At 45.8% G+C, this 21092-nt stretch overlaps 1 protein-coding gene across 1 annotated transcript in view; it reads right to left on the bottom strand.

Annotated features, from left to right (window-relative positions):
* Nucleotides 1–182: 182 nt before the first annotated feature.
* Nucleotides 183–21092, bottom strand: part of NLRP13 (NLR family pyrin domain containing 13) — a 27476-nt gene continuing 6566 nt past the window's right edge. The window contains exons 2-8 of the mRNA XM_008709954.1: nucleotides 12849–14508; nucleotides 10051–10209; nucleotides 8409–8576; nucleotides 6261–6431; nucleotides 3105–3275; nucleotides 2335–2505; nucleotides 183–357 (exon numbers count right to left, since the gene is read on the bottom strand). Of these exons, the coding sequence (XP_008708176.1) occupies nucleotides 183–357; nucleotides 2335–2505; nucleotides 3105–3275; nucleotides 6261–6431; nucleotides 8409–8576; nucleotides 10051–10209; nucleotides 12849–14508 (2675 nt within the window). The remainder of the gene's footprint in view (nucleotides 358–2334; nucleotides 2506–3104; nucleotides 3276–6260; nucleotides 6432–8408; nucleotides 8577–10050; nucleotides 10210–12848; nucleotides 14509–21092) is intronic.

Raw genomic sequence — 21092 nt, forward strand, 5'->3', positions numbered from 1 at the left:
ATGCTGCTACCGGCCACTCTACTGGACAGTAGATATAAACCGTTGCCGTCCTCACTAAGGGTTCTGCTGGCCAGCACTGCTCTAGGAAATCGAATGCAGGGTGAACCCAACGCTTGCTTTAAAACATCAGCCAATTCATCCCCCTCTCAGCTAGTGCTCCCCAGTATAAAAGTCACTGGGGATTACCCAAGTTTCCGTAGTTTGCACGCTGATTTTTTCAAGGCCTTCCACAGTATGCCGACTCCACTGGGCTCCAAGTCATTCTGCAAAAGGTTCAGGTTAACCAGGCTTTTACTGCTTCCGAGAACAGAGGAGAGATGCTGGCAGCAAGCAGGCGTCAGATTGCATTTCTCCAACCTAGGAGTGGGTGCGAAGGAAGTGTGAAAGATGGTCCTCCAAGACCGGGAAGGTAGAAGTGATACCACATCTAGGAAAAAGTATGTGGTCAAAACAAACTGGCTTACAGGGGAGAGCTCACCGCACGCCGGACACTTCTCCAAATGCTTACGCGTAACTCATTTAATCCAGAGACCAATCCTATGAAAGGTAGCCAATATCTGAAACTCCATTTGCCAGGTGAGGAAACAGAACATTAGCCTGCCCAACTGTGAAAGAAACAATGTTCACAAAAAGCGGACGTGAATTTATTTATAAGGTCCTTAGAAGGACTGAAATAAGATTACGGTCCCTTCCTTACACTTTTATCTTGTTTCTAAATTCAACAAAACAAAATCTGCATTCCTAGTAGCTAGCCGACCGTATGTTCAAAGACGAAAGTGACAGTGTTACATCAGTTGGAGGTAGTGGAAATTTCCATGTAAGCCTATAAAGTGTGACAGGTGTCTATACATGAAAATTTTGATAAAGAGTAAAGGGAGAGAATGTTTCCTTAGGGCGGAAGAAGTTGGGTAGGATCCAGAGACTGCTTCAAGGTAAAGGTGGACAGGAAGAGGACAGGAAGAGGAGGACCGAGAAAAACGGGCTCCAGCCTCACCCAAGTGTGTCCTGTCTCCGGTCTAGCGCCCCCTGCAGGGCCTTTACCGCTATGTTAAATATTATTGACCTCAATCGCGTATGTTTAATAGGATTCCCTTGGTCTTCTGGGCCGGTTTTCCCTCAATGAGTGGAGACCGAGCAACGTCTGCAGACTAGGGAGGTGCTATTGGCATCTGGAGGGTGGAGGCCGGGGATGCCACTCAGCATCGTTCAGTACACAGGACAGCCCACAGCCAAGGACTACCCAGCCCAAGAGGCCAGTAGCGCTGAGGTTGAGAGACCCTGGTCTGAGGGTAAAGATGGAACCCTTTGGACACAAGTAAGACACTCAGGTGCCTGTTTTAATGCTACAACATTGGCGGGGCGCCTGGGTGGCTCAGTCAGCTAAGTGTCTGCCTTCAGCTCAGGTCATGATCCCGGGATCTTGGGATCGAGCCCCAAATCAGGCTCCCTATTCGGCAAGGGGTCTGCTTCTCCTTCGCCCTCTGCCCCTTCCCCCTGCTCATGCCTTCTCTGTCTTCCTCTCTCAAATAAATAAAATCTTTACAAAATCATTAAAGCTCCAACAGTAGAGAAGGAAACTGAACGAACGTGAGCTGAGTATCGGGCAGGCATTCATCATTAGAGACAATGCAGTAATTGTTGCAAACACTTTATTCATCTCTACATGCAGGGAGAAGCACCTAGAGAGGGAGGGCTTAAAACCAGACCAGCATTCTTTTTGAGGCACAAATAGGACCCTAAAGTACTTGCATAAATCTGACAGCTTCTCCTTTTACCTGCAGGATAAAGAATATCGTACCTCAAGATACTTCTTGAAAGACAGGGACGTGGTGGGGAAAAAAAATAGCAACTTCTGACTTATTTCACTTATGGGCATAATGTCCTCAGGGTCCATCCACTTCATGCAAATGAAAGGATTTCCACAGAGAGAGAAATACTGTATGATCTCTAAGCATTTCGTGACAGTGAGTAGAATCACGTAAGCCACACTTAACGAAAACTATTATTTGAGTCTAAACCATCTTAGTTTGCTGAACAAACACATCACCGTATGGTTAAAATCGGACTTCCCCTTAGATGGAAGAGACTCGAGGGTGGGAAGCAGGCTGTACCGCCCCCGCCCTACTATCCAAAAGGTACTGACGGAACCAAAGAATATTTATAATACAGCAAGGGGGAGGGTCACCGGAGTGAACTTCTGTCTCTGAACTTGAGCCTTACTGTTAAGCAGAAGAGAACATTTGTTCCTCGCCTTCTCGAGCCCCCAGGTGAACACATATCCGGATGCGAGAGTAGAGATGGGGGCTTCCCACAAAGAGAACAGCGTCAACTCACCCAAGAGTGTTCAGTGCACAACTCGTATCTTCTAGAATCTCACACAGGTGTTTCACGCCATCATCCTGAACATCGTTGTTCCCGATATCCAGAATTTTCATGGTACGATTATGCCTGAGGGCATTAGCCAGCTCCTGACAGCCCTCTGGTGATAAGGAACAACCTGACAAACTGCAAAACGGACAGAAAGGGACAAAGAAGAAAGCTTGACTCCTTGGGCTTTGCTCTATCTGCCGCAGCCCATGTCCGTCTTCCAAGGACAAGAGAGATGCCAAAGCCAGATGTCCCAGTCCAAGCCCTGCAAAGAGCAGGGAGCTGGTCAGGAGATCTCAGGGATCCTATCTCCCTGACAGAAAGGATGTAGGCAGGACAATGCAGCCCCCCCCACATGCCATCCATAGCGAGCTTGCACCTGGTTTCCTCTGGACTTGACCCTGTGCACCTTTCCCCTTTGCCAATTTTGCTTTTTCTCCTTTCACTGTAATAAATCGTAACCATGAATTTGACTGCCTGCCAAGTTCCTGAAGTCCTCTGTGAGTCACCAAACCTGCAGAGTGGTCTTGAGAACCCCCGGCACACATTGTGGTTGGTCCTTAGCCATCATCCCAGTACCCCCACCCTCCCACGCCCCTCCGACAGAACCCGAGGCTCCCCTATGTGAGCCATCCCGTCTACACCCAGGACTCCAGCCCTGTCTGGAACTTGGGCACTTGGAAGTCGATTCACATGCCCTCTTCCCACCCTCTGAAGGACAGAGGAATGGCACTCACTCCAGGTTCTGTAGGCTGCAGTCCGGACGACCGAGGGCCTTACACAGAAACTTCACTCCCTCGTCTCCCAGGTTATTCCTCCTCAGGTTCAGATGCGTCAAACTCTTGTTCTCAAGGAGAGCGTCTGACAAGTACCTGCCACTGGGTGCCCCGAGCTGGCAGAACCAGAGCCTATAGGGCAAGAGCCACAGAGACAGATGCTTAGGACAGCAGCCCAAACCGAGGGCCCTGGGGACGCAGCCTCAGGCCCTGCCTCTGAGTTCAACCGTGGTGGCCCCCGAACCCCAAGCCAGGATATGCTGAGGATCTGGACTTACTCCTCCTTTCCCAGGTCTACACAATGAGCACGGGAAGAACATACTGGTCATTAGTGGTGGTTAAAAAAAAAAAAGCCAATAAAAAGATGATGATTGGGGCACCTGGGTGGTTCAGTCGGGTAAGCATCCAGCTCCTGATTTCGGCTCAGGTTGTGATTTCAGGGTCCTGCGACTGAGCCCTGCACTGGGCTCCGCGCTTAGCGGGGAGTCGGCTTGAGGATTCTCTCTCTCCCTCGCCCTCTGCCCCTCCCCCTGCTCTCTCTCGCTCAAATAAATCTTTAAAAATAAATACAGGGATGATGACCAAAGCATTTCAAGTTTCAGTAATGGAAGAGGAGGAAGTTCTGAAGATCTACCAGGAAACATCACGCTCATGGCTAACGATACTGTATTGTGTACTGAAAGTCCTCGAAGAGTTAGAATTTTCTATGGATTTAAATATTCTATGTTAAGTGATATCACAAAAAAAATTAATAAAAAGGGGGAAGAGGGAACTCCGGAAGGTGATGGATATGGTGTGGCCTTAATGGTGGTGGTGGTCTCATGGGTATGTACTTCTCCCCTGGGTCACTGACTTGTACGGTAAATATATACAACTTCTCACACGTCAGAAAAGTTTAATGTGAGAATTTTTTTAATTGTAAATAAAAGCAAAAAATAAACAGAAGGGAAAACACTTTAAATGACCTTGAAGCACCTGGGGATGAACCCAAGGCTTTGAAGCCAGTCAGACATGGGTTCAAATGCTGCTCATCCATTGCTGGCTATTGTCAAGCGTGTTGCTTTATTCCCTCCAGGCTTCCATTCCCGCTAAGGCGAGATGAGCACAGCAGCGAGGATGCCCTGAGCCGTGACGTGAGGTGCTTGGAACAGTACTTGCCAAGTGTGCGATACAAATTGTGGGAGATACAGAGTATAGAGAGATTAATAAGCATTAGATGTATATAATAAATACATTAGATATATAAATGCATTAGATGCTTGGAACAGTACTTGCCAAGTGTGCAATACAAATTGTGGGAGATACAGAGTATAGAGAGATTAATAAGCATTAGATGTATATAATAAATACATTAGATATATAAATGCATTAGATGCTTGGAACAGTACTTGCCAAGTGTGCAATACAAATTGTGGGAGATACAGAGTATAGAGAGATTAATAAGCATTAGGTGTATATAATAAATACATTAGATAATATGTATACTGTATCTATATTGTATATATAATACTTAGCTATTATATAATAGCTTATATATACATGATATATGTTATTGTGTAACGTATCATGAATTCTATAGATCACATCTAATAAATCCATGATTTATATTATTTTGTGTTGTTATATATTAATGTATAGTAAATACAATTAGATATTAAAGTATATTGTTATAAGCCTAATTTAAACATAATGGTATATATTAATGTAATGTAACCTATAATGGTTATATATAACATTAGTTCATATTACATATGTATTAATTAGCTATTAATATTATGGTTCTTTGAGGCTCAGTGCTGAGTGAGTGCTAACCTTTTGGTCCGTAGCTCAGATTCTACGGTCCTTCACCATTTACCCCCTTGGATGCACCTCAAGACGCTTGGCCTTTAATCCTTTTATTCTCACCTGAACGACATCCGGTCCAGGAAAACCCATCTCCCCCCCATTCCACGTGCCGCAGAGCAGCAGAGGGCAGCTGAAGTAGAAACCATCTGCAAACTCTCACTTGGCACCTACCCCTCACCCCCGCACCCCGGCAACCCCCTGGAAACCTACAGTCCTACATGCACGTGCTCACGTAACATCTCCATGTGGTTAACAGGCATCTCGTGCTCCCGTGTCCCGGCCCAAACCCCTCACACCCGAACCACATCCTTCCCCGTCTTCCCCATGTCAGAAAATGGCACCACCCTTCACCCAGCGGCCAAGCCCGTCGCCTGCAGGTGTTTTGGGTCTTTCCTTCCCAAACCACACTAATGCCTCAGCAAGTCCTACTGGCTCTACCTTCAGGTGTCCCCCGAAATCCTGCCACCTCACCCCGCCCAATTCACTGTCATCCTCTTGCCTGCTTCCATCACAGTCCACCCTTCAACAGCAGCCCAGGCAATCGTTCGGAGAATGTCCGTGTACAAACTCCGGTCCTCAGACAATGTTTCCACCTCCAAACAAAACCGATTCCGTCACTGCCGGGCATATTCCAGGCGTCGTCCTGCCTCTCCAGCTTCATCTTCACCCCTCATCCCCGTCACTCGTGTTACCCCAGCCTTACTAGATGTCTTGCTGTTCCCACAACACCCCGAGCTCACTCCTGCCCTCTTCTTCCTTCTCTCTGCGTGTGGCTTCTTCAGTCAATGTCTGGTGGCTTCAGTGTCACCACCTCTGATGGGTTGGTGAGAGAAGACCTAACTAGGAAACCCGCCCACCACTCCTGGTCTACTCCTTCCACTTCGCTTTTCTTCCTTGCTGAGCTAGTTTTTTGGAAACTCACTCACAAATCTACGTCCTCCACCCAGGCGGGTGTGTGTCTTCTCGCCCACCCCCACCAGGGTGCCCAGCTCTGCGTCTAGAGATAGGAGCTCAGATATTGGCTGACCAGACCATAATTTCCTGGTGTCCCTGCTAAAACTGAATTCCTTGGCACAACCGCCAGAGACGATTCAGCAAATCTGGGGTGCTACTCAGCCTGTGTCTAGAATGGTGCCTAATACATGGAGTAATTGCTCCATGCATGTTAATGTTCCACGATACAAATGGGTCCTGAATGAAGGACCTATTGTTTTCCTCCATGCCCGCCCCCAAGGAGATTCCCTTCCAGAAATGGAACCAAGAGGAACTTACACCAGTCTCTCTAAGGCACACTCGGGGTGAGTCAGGGAAGCACAGAGGAGCCTCGCGCCTTCATCTTGGAGTGGATTAAATCCCAGGCACAGTCGAGCTGTCCTCTGGGTGCTGGTGAAGTACAAGGCCAGATCCTGAGAGACGGCGGCTGACAGGTTGCACTTCTCCAGGCTGTTCAAGGTACAAGCGCAGTGTGAGCCCCGCGCTGCCCACTTTCTTTCTTGCTCAAACTCCCAGTCCCTTGGGACACACATCTGTGACCCAAACATCATTAAAAGATCAAACTGGATAAAGAACAAAAGTTTTAAGGAGAAAAAGGTGGGTCAGGGTAAGGCTTCTCCATCTCAGCCCTACTGACCTTTGGGCCAGATCATTCTTTGTGGTGCTGGTGTGGGGAGGGGTGGGGAGTCGGGGGGTCCCCCAGTGTACTGAAGGATAGTAATCGTACCTAGTTCTTCCCCTACTAGATGCCAATGGCATCCTCCCCTCCCCATCGTGAGAACCAAGTAAGTGTCCAGACATTGCCAATTGTCCCCTGGAGGACAAGATCACCCCCAGTTTAAAACCACTGGGTTTGGGGCGCCTGGGTGGCTCAGTCGTTAAGTGTCTGCCTTCGGCTCAGGGTGTGATCTGGCGTTCTGGGATCGAGTCCCACATCAGGCTCCTCCGCTGGGAGCCTGCTTCTTCCTCTCCCACTCCCCCTGCTTGTGTTCCCTCTCTTGCTGGCTGTCTCTGTCTCTGTCAAATGAATAAATAAAATCTTTAAAAAAAACAAAAACAAAAACACTGGGTTTTCCCTGCTCATTGCGGAGTCTGTGTCTCTCCCTCTCCACCCCCACTACCTCTCATGCTCTTTTTTTTTTTTACCTTTTTGACATGAAACATTATTTTCATTTTTTTATTATGTTAAGTTAGCCACCACACAGTACATCATTAGTTTTTGACGCAGTGTTCAATAAAATGTTTAAAAAAAAAAAAAAAAGAATAGGGTGCCTGGATGGCTCAGTCAATTAAGCATCTGCCTTCGGCTCAGGTCACGATCTCAGGGTCCTGGGATTGAGCCCCATGTGGGGCTCCCTGCTCAGCGGGGAGTCTGCTTCTCCCTCTGCCCCTCTCCCCCGTTCATGTTGCCTCTTTCTAATAAATAAATAAAATCTTTAAGCACTGGGTGTTATATGCAACTGATAAATTATTGAACACTACATCTGGAATTAATGATGTACTATATGTTGGCTAATTGAATTTAAATTTAAAATTTTTGAAATAAGTTAATCAAAATATTAAAAAATAAAAAATAAAACCACTGGGTTTAGGGGAGGCTGGCCGGTGAGTTACCCATAATCAAGGTGAGGCAAAGCTGGCTGAGATGGGGCCCTGAGGACACAGTGGAGAAGAGCAAAGACAGGGAACACGTCAGTAGGTAGGGACCTACAACAGGGGTTCCCCACGGCTCCCCCGACATGCTCCCACTGCCACCCCACCCTGCCACTTAACCTTGCAAAGACCCTATTTTGACAAGGCAGGAAGACTTACGACAGCTCCTTCAGGGAGGACTTCGACATCCCAGATGGCCCTTGCAGACTTTCTACCTCCATACCAGCGAGATCATTGTCCCCCAGGCTGAGGAAGCTCACACTCGAGTTCTTGCTGAGTTCCCGGAAGAGGTGACAACACATCAGAGGGGTGAGGCCACACGATTCCAACCTACCAAAGGGGCCCCAAGACAGGCAGTTACTCCCGGGAAGAGGGGTCTTCATTCGGAGGCCCCCTTGTTCCACAAATCAAAGCTTATTTCTCCTTGTTCCTCGTTGTCCCCCCAGGCAGGATGGCCTCCAACGCGGTGCCCCTGAGCCTGTGTCCACGGTCCAGCACCACCTTGGAGCCTGCTAGAAATGCTAGCTCTCAAGCCCCCCAGCGGCCCTGCCGGGTCTCAGGGTGCGGGTTCCAGGACCCTGCACTTTAACACGGCCCCTCAGGCGGGTCTGGTAGACGTTAAGTGTCACGAAGCCCTGCGCTGTACCCACGCACCCGTTCCCTTTGCTCATCCTTCTCTACGACCTTTGGACGCCGTGCTGAGTCCTGTCCTCCCCATGCATCCCTGAGCCTGGGGGTGACCCTGAGGACAGATCTGGAACACCAGAGACTCACCACAGAGACTGGAGGTTGCAGGCTGAGTGCCTCAAGGTTTTAAAGATCATCGTGGACACAGGAACTCCCAGGTTGTTCGAGCTCAAGTCCAGATGGGTCAGCCTTTTGTTACCATGTAGGACAAGGACGAGCTCCTTCAGAATCCTCACAGGAGTTATTGATTTGCACCTGAGGAAAAGAGGAAGTGAGGAGCCTGGCCTCATGGAGGGGAGTACGTCATCTTGCCTTTCCACCACACACACACACACCACACACTGCACACACCACGCACCCATGCACACGCGTGCACACGCACACACACGCACGCACACGGACACACACACACACACACACGCACCCCCTCCTTCAAGGATATACGCATATAAGAGACATCCAAAAATTGAAGTTCAGTTCGATGTATTAGACCAGGAATCAATCCCCTCTCCCACCAAGTCTGCCCCAAGAGACCCTGGAGCTGCCTATTCTTCTGGGCAGGGGGTAACCCCCACACCACCCCAGAAAGGTCTGATGAGAACACCTCTCTCCTCTTGATTTTTCTTGAATCTAGTTCTCATCTTTAGGACTAAGTGATAAGACCAAACAGAGGGGAGGGAGGGAGGATGAAAAAAAGCCATATCCTAATAAAAGGATGTTTAAGGCTGCCTCCTGCGTGTCTGATCTGCTCACACAACACACTGAGGTCTGAGGACAATCGTGGCCGCCAGATCTTGTGCTCCTAACTCACGGAATCGGTGCATGCATCTGACGGTCAGACCTCAAGGTAGCACAGATTTGCAGAGGGACCGTAGGACAGAATTGGTTGGCGGGGCCTGCAAAGCATCCAGCCCAACACCTTCTCCAACTTGAAGAGTCATTCAGTCTGTCCTCAGTCAGGTAGCCCTTCCCCAGTTTCTCCTTCAATGGCCACCTCCATTCTTCCCCACCTTCAAGCCGGATTTGGGACCCTGTGATCTCTATTTACAACATGTGAGACGTTTCGGTCCAAAACAATGCTTCAGCTCCAATGAATAGGTCTTTATTCGAATATCTTCTAGATAGGAGAGGCCCTTCTGCTTTTCCTGTCTAATAACACAATGCCTCCTCTTCCATACCCTGAGTCCCTGAACAGGTTTCCTCCTGCTTTGGGACGTCTCGCTGTCTCACACACTACTCTGTTCATGTAAGTTTGTTTCTCCAACACTGTAGGCTCCACGAGGACAGGGATTATCCTTTCTGCTCGTGGCTATAACCTCAGAATGGAGAAGAAATGCTCATTAAATATCCGTCGAATGAGCAAATGCTTCACCACAAACTACCCACTTTCCTGAAGACCCCACGCTTCACACGGACTCCACATAAGCTCCGGCTCTCCTTCAGTGCTTTGTCCCGATCGCGTCCTGCAAGTTCTCCACTCCTTCACATTCAGCTCAGAACAGCAGTCTCACGTGGAGGTCTTACGGAAAAATCAGTTCGTCTACCTGTACCGCTCATGCGAGGTCACTCACGCCCGAGTACCAGGTCTTTGCCTGAACTCATACAAACAAGTTTATTATCCCATGCACCTGAGCTTACTTTCTGGAAAACAGATACTCACTGCAATCATCAAAAGAAAAATGTTGGCTTATTCTCTGCTGGAGTCTTTCAAACTGTGTGTCACGCTTACGTCAGTTTTCGGAGCTTGCATCTTGGATTTCTCAGCTCGTAACAGAGTTTCTTCATCGAAGCAGCGTTAAGCTTGCTGTTACTCAGGTCCAGCTCACTCACATTCCCGTTGCAAAACACGGAGCAAATATCCTGCCACTGATGTATCTTGGAATGCATGCTTGTCCTTTATGAGAGAGAAAGAAGGGTTACTGACGTGAACCTCAGCTGATACCCGGAGTGTGGTCTGCAGGAGACAAAAACAGACCCTTGCGAGTGAAGGAATTTGCTGGAGTACGGGGCAGGAAAATCGGGACCCCAAAAGTATAGTTCTTAAAGTGCTACATGTTTTATTACAACAATGCTCAACCATCCTTTTCAGAGGAAAGCAACCACGGAAGTGAGGTGAGGTGGCTGTTGGTATAATCCTAACGCGTTCAGACTTCAAGTCAGACAGACCCAAGATCCATTCAGAGCTGCCCTACCTATAATATGATTTAATCTCTGTGACCCAATTTTCTCTCTCTCAATGTACATAATAAAACCCTCGTAGGATTTTATAATTTAAAAGATTTATGCAAATATTTAGAACTTAGGAGGGTTATTAGAATTCTATACATACAATGGAATAGTACTCAGCCATCAGAAAGGATGAATACCTACCATTTGCAATGACCTGGATGGAACTGGAGGGGATTATGCTACGTGAAATAAGTCGAGCGGAGGAAGACAATTATCATATGGTTTCACTCATATGTGGAACATAAGGAATAGAGCAGAGGACCACAGGGGAAGGGAGGGAAAACTGAATGGGAAGAAATCAGAGAGGGGGACAGACCATGAGAGACTCTGGACTCTGGGGAAACAAACTGAGGGTTACAGAAGGGGAGGGAATGGGGGATGGGTAAGCGGGTGATGGGTACTAAGGAGCGATGGCGTCGGGAAGAGCACTGGGTGTGATACGTAACTGATGAGTCACTGAACACTACATCAGAAACTAATGATGTACTATACGTTGGCTAACTGAACCTTAAAAATGTTCATTATTTAGTATTTCCTTAATGTGGTAGGCTCTTAACCTTTCCAAGAATAAAAGAGCATCCAAGTCATGAATTAAACTTGATCTCCAGTGAAGAAAGTGAAACAAAGAACACATTAAAGCACCTGAAGGATATAAAGTTCTAGATGGGGAGCCCAGAATTATAGCGTTGTTAGAGTGGTTGTTTCCAGCCTTAGTGTGTGTGTGTGTGTGTGTGTGTGTGTGTCTGTACACACATGCCCATGTAGTCATATGTTTAACATCCCACGTAATTCTGAGCTACAAAATTAAAAACCACTGCGGAAAAGAAGCTGTACTGGAGTGAAACAGGGACTGACCTTCACATCAGAAGATCTGTTATCGGAAACCGGGGATGTACTGTATGGTGACTAACATAATAAAAAAAATCATTTAAAAAAAGTTAGACTAGGGGCGCCTGGGTAGCGCAGTCGTTAAAGCGTCTGCTTTTGGCTCGGGGCGTGATCCCGGCGTTCCGGGATCGAGTCCCACATCGGGCTCCTCTGCTGGGAGCCTGCTTCTTCCTCTCTCACTCGCCTGCTCTGTTCCCTCTCTCGCTGGCTGTCTCTCTTTCACATAAATAAATAAAATCTTTAAAAAAAAAAAAAAAGTTAGACTAAAGAATTCACATAAATAAATAAAATCTTTAAAAAAAAAAAAAGTTAGACTAAAGAAAAAAAAAAAAAGATCTGTTATCACCATTAGGAAAGCCATGGAATCTCCTTCAGCCTTAGGGTGAGTATGTGTAAGGTAAGGAATATCGTTTATGGAGTATCGATCCTTACAATAAATGGCATTATCCTTGGGAAAACAATTGGTAGTGAGGACACTTACATAAGCCAACAGCAAATGCTACCTAAATAAGGTCCCCTATTTAGGTTTTAGGGAATCTAAGACTGGACAAATGACAGCCAATCTATATTAAACATTTAGGACTCCAGACCCCAAGAGGAAACATCTTACTAATATTCCAATCTGGATGAACACCAAGAGATTAGTCATCTCAGAATTTCTATTTGTACAACCAAAATTGAACTGGTATTCTTTTTGTAGGTCTGAAGGTTAAACCAGAAAGGATTTGTGAACACATAGTTGCCCGTTTCATGAGAGGAGTTCAGAAAACACCCCTAGGGCCTGAAATAATTAGAACACTCCGATCTCTTTACCTCCTAGGCAGGAAGTCAACAGTGTCAGCAATGGGGAAAGGTCATAGGGTAAGAACCAAAGATAGTTTAAGTATTTGTGGGATTCTTCCTCCAGGAGACAAAGGGACAAACTCTTCGTAACAAACTTCAGGATATAATTGACACCATTGGACCCGTACCCACCCCAACTCATGCTCAAAGGAGAGGCACCAGCATTTTGAGCTCTGGAGCCCCGGAGCTCTGGAAGAGACCTGGGTACTGATCCAGGCTCACCTGCTTAGTGGCCCCACTGATGTAAGCAAACTGTTTTTATTCCGTTTTCTCATCTGTGCATGGCAATAACACTCCGCCCTCCATTCAACAACGGGCATCAGTCAGATAAGAGAAGGTCTTAGCACAACGCCTGGCATATACATCTTCACTATGCTGGGCCTGAGACAGAAGCTTTACCTCAAAGCAGATCGTACGGAAGTAGCCGAGGAATCCTTTATGACACCTAAAGGGAAATGGTCTCCTGGGTTGGAGTGACCTAGAAGGTTTGGTCAATCATAACGAAGGATAACACAACAACCTAAACTTGGGAAGAAACCTGGGAGGGAAAGGATTTGCATTACTCACTCCGGACTCTCCACGTTGAGACTCAATTCCGTATGAGGGATGGGAACGGTGATAGAAAGCCTTAGCTTACTTAACCTTCGACAGTGCTTTAGGCAAAATGAAGAAACTTGGAGTTGTAGATTTCCAGAAATCTCAAGGTCAGCTTCAAGGAGATGACTCAAAATCTGCCTTACAAAATTTTCCTCCTGAGTCTCATACAAGCACGTGAAAAAGTGCGGGACTTCAAAACGGTTGGAGACAATGTCATAACGTTCTAATTCCTCTGCCCATTCTAATAATTCATCCGTCATCCTGCGACTCACTTTACAACGCAAAGTAGTTTCCAGCTCTCCTGCCAAGTTTCTTTTTAAAAGACCAAAGAAAAAAAGAGCCATCTGATTCCAATAGAAGTTTCTGTCAGCCAAAGCATCATTCAGTAGCACCTTCATCTCTTCATGTTTTGCAGGACTGCCAACAGATCCTTTCGTTCCCCCGAGTGCATAGAACATGGCCCCCAAAAACACCTGGAAGCTCTGGTGAGTGAAAGTAACACACTCCTCACAGTCACTGACCTTTCGAAGAATATTCGAACTGAGGAGAGAATCAATGAGAGGTGCTTCCAGGCACTTGCGTGTGAGGTCCTCTTTTGCAAATGTGAAATTCCAAAACCACATCCCGTCTGCAGCCAGAGAGCAGAGGGCCCTCCACTGCTCTGGCCAGCTCTGGTCCGACAAAGTCACCTCTGCTTTGGCAAACAAGCTGGAGAAAAAGTAGACGTACAGACTGGTGGCGGTCTGGGTGCTTAGCTGGAGACAAGGGTTTCTTGCCATCTGCTCCTTCAGGCAGGAACACACGGTCCAGCACACGATGGGGGCAGAGCAGAGATTAAACAGTTTTTCGTTTTTTCTTACCCAACGCAAGATATTCTTAGCTTTGTTTTGGTCAGCAAAGTACCTGATGAAATATTCCTCCCGGTCTCCCTCGGTGAACCCTAAGATTTGGACAAACCATGGATGCAGTAACAACTTTTTAAGATCCTTGGTTCTATACTCCTTGGTTGTGATCAGTAAGGTAGCCATGGGAACCAACTCTTTCCTCAACAAGTAGAACAGGATTCTGTTGACTGGGAGTTGCTGACACCAGTCTGTACACGGTGGGCTGTCGTCCAAGTCGGAGGGCATGTCCAGTTCCTCAAAGCCATCGATGACAAACAGGAGTCTTTCAGGGTGACTCATGAGCTCTTCGATGGGGGGCTGGGAGTCAGGCCAGTCCCAGGAAAGCAAGCCAGCAAACGTGGTATCCTTCATATCTTTAACTTTATGGCAGCTGATAAAGAAAACATAGGAGAACCTCTGCTGAAAGAGAAAGCCCTCTGCCCAGTGCAGCACGGCCTTCATTGCCAGGGTGGTCTTCCCGACCCCCGCTATTCCCTCTAAGACAATCGTCTGTGGCTGGGCTCCAGTCCTGTTAGGATACAAGAGGCTCTTCAGTTCTTCGTGTTCCTTCTCAGTCACATTGCGGAGATATATATGGCCTTCGGGCCAAGGCATGTTGTCCCACATCATTAATATTTTAGCCTTCATCCTCTCTCTGTACCTTCTTCTGTGAACTAGAACAGAAGTGAGGCAAAACAGAACACAACAACGGTCAGAATGAATTCTGGCCTTAGGAATAGTAAGTTCTTTAAAAAAAAAAAAATGGAGGGGGGGCGCCTGGGTGGCTCAGTCGTTAAGCGTCTGCCTTTGGCCCAGGGCGTGATCCCGGTGCTCTGGGATCGAGCCCCACATCAGGCTCCTCCGCTGGGAGCCTGCTTCTTCCTCTCCCACTCCCCAAAAAAAAAAAAAAGGAACAGAAACCTGGTGACCCTGTGACATCTCAGAACACAGGGGTAGCAGACCCCACAAGCTTTCATAGTGTAAAAGATAGGTCATGGGTCATAGACAATGTAAAAAATCACAAGTTAAATTGGTCTGTAATTCTCCTTTTTGATGGGGTCTTCGCCTGGTTTGGGGATCAAGGTAATACTGGCCTCATAGAATTACAGACTGATTTCCCTGATGAATATGGACGCCAAAATTCTCAACAAGATCCTAGCTAATAGGATCCAACAGTACATTAAAAGGATTATCCATCATGACCAAGTGAGATTCATCCCTGGGACGCAAGGGTGGTTCGACATTTGCAAATCAATGTGCCAGAACATAACAGAAGAGACAAGAACCATATGATCCTCTCAATTGATGCAGAAAAAGCATTTGACAAAATACAGCATCCTTTCCTGATAAAAACCCTTCAGAATGTAGGGATAGAGGGTACATTCCTCAATTGCATAAAAACCATCTATGAAAAGCCTATAGCCAATATAATTCTCAATGGGGAAAAGCTGGAAGCCTTTCCCTTAAAATCAGGGACACGACAAGGATGCCCACTCTCGCCATTATTATTCAACATAGTACTAGAAGTCCTTGCAACAGCAATCAGACAACAAAAAGGGATAAAGGGTATCCAAATCGGCAAAGAAGAAGTCAAACTGTCTCTCTTCGCAGATGACATGATACTCTATATGGAAAACCCAAAAGAATACACTCCCAATGTATTAGAAGTGATAGAGCAATTCAGTAATGTGGCGGGACACAAAATCAATGCTCAGAAATCAGTTGCATTTCTATACACAAAATGCAATGGAGAGAGAGAAAGGTGAATGGGGGAGAGCTCGGGGTGCTGTAGGGATCAGGGACAGTACTAATCAGGACTGCCCAGCACCGTCGAGCTAAAATTTGAGCCAAGACTTGGAGGTGAGGCAGTGAGCCCTGTGCGTGCAGAGGCATCTGACAGGGGTGCCTGGTCCGAAAGTACTGCAGCTGATGGAGCTGGAGGATGGGATTCCTTTGTCTGTTCAGTTCTCCAGCTTGCCAGCAATACTTGGCTCTGTGGAGAGCATCCATCACTGGCCGTTTTCAGCGTGGGTATCTCACTATCCCCTGTCACTGTTGTTTCAGAAATGGCACAGTCATGGGAACCCAAGATTCCAAACCAAGAAGCAGCAGAGAGTGCCAGAAGAAGAAGGAAGTTCAGTATCCTCCTTTATGGTGCTCATGGCTAACTTGCTTGATGGGGCATCCATTTTGGGTCTGTAACTGCCACCACCTCTGGAATGTCCTTCATTTATAGCTTGTAGGAAATGGATACCATTCCGACCTGTTCTTGCACTGCTGCTCGCTGAATAATAAGTTGCTGTAAACTGGATAGTTTCTCTGACTCCATTCTCTGTTCTTAGATACCAGTGTCTGTTTCTTGACTTTGAATTTTGTTGCGTTAATAGGTAACGGCATTTTCTTTTTGTACTAAGGTGACGGAGATTTTCGTGTTGACAAAGTAATACATGCAGCTATGGAATGGGTTTGGTTTTAAATATATGTGTGGTGTTATAATCCAGAATGAATCACGGAAACCTAAAACTTGTAGTAAAAACGGCGATCCATTGCTCAACCATTGAGTTCTATTCTGTAGAAGCAACTATATGCCACCCTTGGCTGCCACTTTCACTATCTCTGTGCTCAAAAGGCATTAATATCCACAGCGACTTCTTGGTTTTCAATCCATTTTCAGGGAAGCTAAAAATTCTCCAATTATTTTGTAGGCGCAATCAGCACTCAGTGTCATGGATATAAATCAGTGCTGAGCCACATGATACATCAGGAATATATGCTATTCTTTTTCCCTAGGGCTCATGATAAATTTCCACAAACTGGCCGAGAAATAACAGACATTTACTCCTCACCGGTTCTGGATTAGTCCAAAATGAAGGTGTCAGCAGGGTCATGCTCTCCTGGTCCAGCGGGAGCCTCATCCTTGTTTATCCGGCTTCTGGTGGCATTCCTGGGTTTGTGGCCACATCCCTCCAACCTCGGCCCTGTAGCCACATGGCCATCTCCTGTTGTGGGTCAGAACTCAGTCTCTTGGGAGAATACATTTGACTCCAGGACAGTTCCTCTCCTCAAGGTCCTTACATTTGCTGCACAAGGCCGGGCATGAGGATGTGGGCATATCTATTTGGGAGGGGGTCACTGTTCAGCTCACTACACATGCCTCCTTGGGGAATCATTGCCTGTTTTTGAGTTAACAATTCCTTTTAAACTTTCCATGCAATTATCCTCTCCAAATTCTTTGAGAAGTATAATGTCATCGGGTATAAAAGGAATCCATCCGCTCCCTGCTACTATTTCTAGATAGTTACCTGGAGCTGCACATCCTTCCCGAGTCGGTACAGTTGCCACGTATTTCCCATCCCAGGACTTGATTTAATCTCAAATTCCGTTTTCTGCTCTCAGATGTCCCCTCTTTGCCTAGCTTCCTACCCGTCTGTCTTTCTCACCACTGCTCTCGGGACCCATTTTGTGATAACTTAGAAAAGTCAGTATGAGAAATCTGTTTGAGAGCTTGCTGGTAATTTCCCTAGTGCACCGGTGTTGAATGGCTTGGGTGTAATTGTCCAGTTTGAAAACCTTTCTCCCTCAATGTTTCTGGTGTTCCAATGTCTCTAGGGCCCAGTGTTGATGAATGTTGATAACTTGTGATTTTTAAAAATATTTATTTATTTATTTATAATTTTATTTTTGTTGTATTAGTCACCATAGAGTACATCCCCAGTTTTTGATGCAGTGTTCCATGATTCATTATTTGCATATAAATACCCAGTGCTCCATGCAATAGTGCCCTCCTACTACCCATCACCAGCCTATCCCATTCCCCCCACCCCCCTCCCCTCTGAAGCCCTCAGTTTGTTTCCCAGAGTCCACAGTCTCTCATGCTTCATTCCCTTCTGTTTACCCCCCTTCATTCTTCCCTTCCTTCTCCTACCGATCTTCCTAGTTCTTATGTTCCATAAATGAGTGAAACCGTATGATAATTGTCTTTCTCTGCTTGACTTATTTCACTTAGCATTATCTCCTCCAGTGCCGTCCATGTTGCTGCAAATGTTGTGTAATCGTTCTTTCTGATGGCTGAGGAATATTCCATTGTATATATGGACCACATCTTCGTAATCCAGTCATCTGTTGAAGGGCATCTCGGCTTCTTCCATGATTTAGCTATTGTGGACAATGCTGCTGTGAACATTGGGGTGCATATGGCCCTTCTCTTCACTACGTCTGTATCTTTGGGGTAAATACCCAGTAGTGCAATTGCTGGATCATAGGGTAGCTCTATTTTTAACTTTTTTTTTTTTTAAAGATTTTATTTATTTATTTAACAGAGAGACAGCCAGCGAGAGAGGGAACACAGCAGGGGGAGTGGGAGAGGAAGAAGCAGGCTCATAGCGGAGGAGCCCGATGTGGGACTCGATCCCGGTACCGGGATCACGCCCTGAGCCGAAGGCAGACGCTTTAACGACTGCGCTACCCAGGCGCCCCTCTATTTTTAACTTTTTAAGGGACCTCCACACTGTTTTCCAAAGTGGCTGTACCAACTTGCATTCCCACCAACAGTGTACGAGGGTTCCCCTTTCTCCACATCCTCTCCAACATTTGTTGTTTCCTGCCTTGTCCATTTTTGCCATTCTAACTGGCGTAAGGTGGTATCTCAGTGTGGTTTTGATTTGAACTTCCCTGATGGCTAATGATGTCGAACAGTATTTCATGTGTCTGTCGGCCATTTGTATGTCTTCATTGGAAAAGTGTCTGTTCATATCTTCTGCCCATTTTTTAAAAATATTTTTAAAAAAATATTTTGTTAGTCACCATACAGTACATCCCTGGTTTTTGATGTAAAGTTCCATGATTCGTTAGTTGCGTATAACACCCGGTGCACCATGCAATACATGCCCTCCCTACCACCCATCACCAGCCTATCCCAATCCCCCACCCCCTACCCTCTGAAGCCCTCAGTTTGTTTCCCAGAGTCCATAGTCTCTCATGCTTCATTCCCCCTTCTGTTTAACCCCCTTCATTCTTCCCTTCCTTCTCCTACCGATCTTCCTAGTTCTATGTTCCATAAATGAGTGAAACCATATGATAATTGTCTTTCTCTGCTTGACTTATTTCACTTAGCATAATCTCCTCCAGTCACATCCATGTTGCTGTAGATGTTGTGTAACCATTCTTTCTGATGGCTGAGTAATATTCCATTGTATATATGGACCACAACTTCTTAATCCAGTCATCTGTTGAAGGGCATCTCAGCTCCTTCCACGATTTAGCTATTGTGGACAATGCTGCTATGAACATTGGGGTGCATATGGCCCTTCTCTTCACTATGTCTGTATCTTTGGGGTAAATACCCAGTAGTGCAATGGCTGGATCATAGGGTAGCTCAATTTTTAACTTTTTAAGGGACCTCCACACTGTTTTCCAGAGTGGCTGTACCAACTTGCATTCCCACCAACAATGTAGGAGGGATCCCCTTTCTCCACATCCTCTCCAGCAATTGTTTTTTCTTGCCTTGTCAATTATTGCCATTCTAACTGGCATAAAGTAGTATCTTAGTATGGTTTTGATTTGAATTTCCCTGATGGCTAATGATTTTGAACATTTTTTCATGTGTCTGTTAGCCATTTGTATGTCTTCATTGGAAAAGTGTCTGTTCATATCTTCTTGCCCATTTTATGATTTGTTTATTTGTTTCTCGAGTATTGAGTTTGAGAAGTTCTTTGTAGATCTTGGATACCAGTCTTTTATCTGTAGCATCATTTGCAAATATCTTCTCCCATTCCGTGGGCTGCCTCTTAGTTTTTTGGACTGTTTCCTTGGCTGTGCAGAAGCTTTTTATCTTGATGAAGTCCCACAAGTTCATTTTATCTTTTGTTTCTCTTGCCTTTGGAGATGTGTCATGAAAAAGGTTGCTGTGGCCGAGTGTCATGAGGTTGCTGCCTATGTCTCCTCTAGGATTTTGATGGATTCCTGTCTCACATTGAGGTCTTTCATCCATTTGGAGTTTATCTTTGTGTATGGTGTGAGAGAGTGGTCAAGTTTCATTCTTTTGCATGGAGCTGTCCAATTTTCCCAGCACCATTTATTGAAGAGACTGTCTTTTCTTCCACTGGATGTTTTTTCCTGCTTTGTCAAAAATTAGTTGCCCAAAGAGGTGGGGGTCCATTTCTGGGTTCTCTATTCTGTTCCATTGGTCTATGTGTCTGTTTTTGTCCAGTACCATGCTGTCTTTGTGATCACAGCTTTGTAGTACAGCTCGAAATCCAGCATTGTGATGCCCCCAGCTTTGTTTTTCCTTTTCAACAATTCCTTGGTGATTCAGGGCCTTTTCTGGTTCCACAAAAATTTAAGGACTATTTGTTCCAGTTCTTTGAAAAATGTCATTGGTATTTTGATCGGGTTGGCACTGAAAGTATAGATTGCTCTGGGTAGCATGGACATTTTAACTATGTTAATTCTTCCGATCCATGAGCTGAAATGTTTTTCCATCTTTTTGTGTCTTCTTCAATGTCTTTCAAGAGTGATTTGTAGTTTCTAGAATATAGATCCTTTACGTCTCTGGTTAAGTTAATTCCGAGATAACGTATGATTTTTGGTGCTATTGTAAACGGGATGGATTCCCTAATTTCTTTCTTCAGTCTCATTGTTTGTGTATAGAAATGCCACTGATTTCTGAGCATTGATTTTTGTATCCCGCCACATTACTAAATTGCTCTATAAATTCTAGTAGTTTGGGGGTGGAGTCTTTTGGGTTTTCCATATAGAGTATCATGTCATCTGCGAAGAGAGACAGTTTGACTTCTTCTTTGCCGATTTGGATACCCTTTATCCCTTTTTGTTGTCTGATTGCTGTTGCAAGGACTTCTAGTACTATGTTGAATAATAATGGCGAGAGTGGGCATCCTTGTCGTGTCCCTGATTTTAAGGGAAAGGCTTCCAGCTTTTCCCCATTGAGAATTATATTGGCTATAGGCTTTTCATAGATGGTTTTTATGCAATTGAGGAATGTACCCTCTATCCCTACATTCTGAAGGGTTTTTATCAGGAAAGGATGCTGTATTTTGTCAAATGCTTTTTCTGCATCAATTGAGAGGATCATATGGTTCTTGTCTCTTCTGTTATGTTCTGGCACATTGATTTGCAAATGTCGAACCACCCTTGCGTCCCAGGGATGAATCTCACTTGGTCATGATGGATAATCCTTTTAATGTACTGTTGGATCCTATTAGCTAGGATCTTGTTGAGAATTTTGGCGTCCATATTCATCAGGGAAATCAGTCTGTAATTCTATGAGGCCAGTATTACCTTGATCCCCAAACCAGGCGAAGACCCCATCAAA

Source organism: Ursus maritimus, unplaced genomic scaffold, assembly GCF_017311325.1.
Source record: "Ursus maritimus isolate PB19 unplaced genomic scaffold, ASM1731132v1 scaffold_19, whole genome shotgun sequence".
Taxonomy (NCBI): domain Eukaryota; kingdom Metazoa; phylum Chordata; class Mammalia; order Carnivora; family Ursidae; genus Ursus; species Ursus maritimus.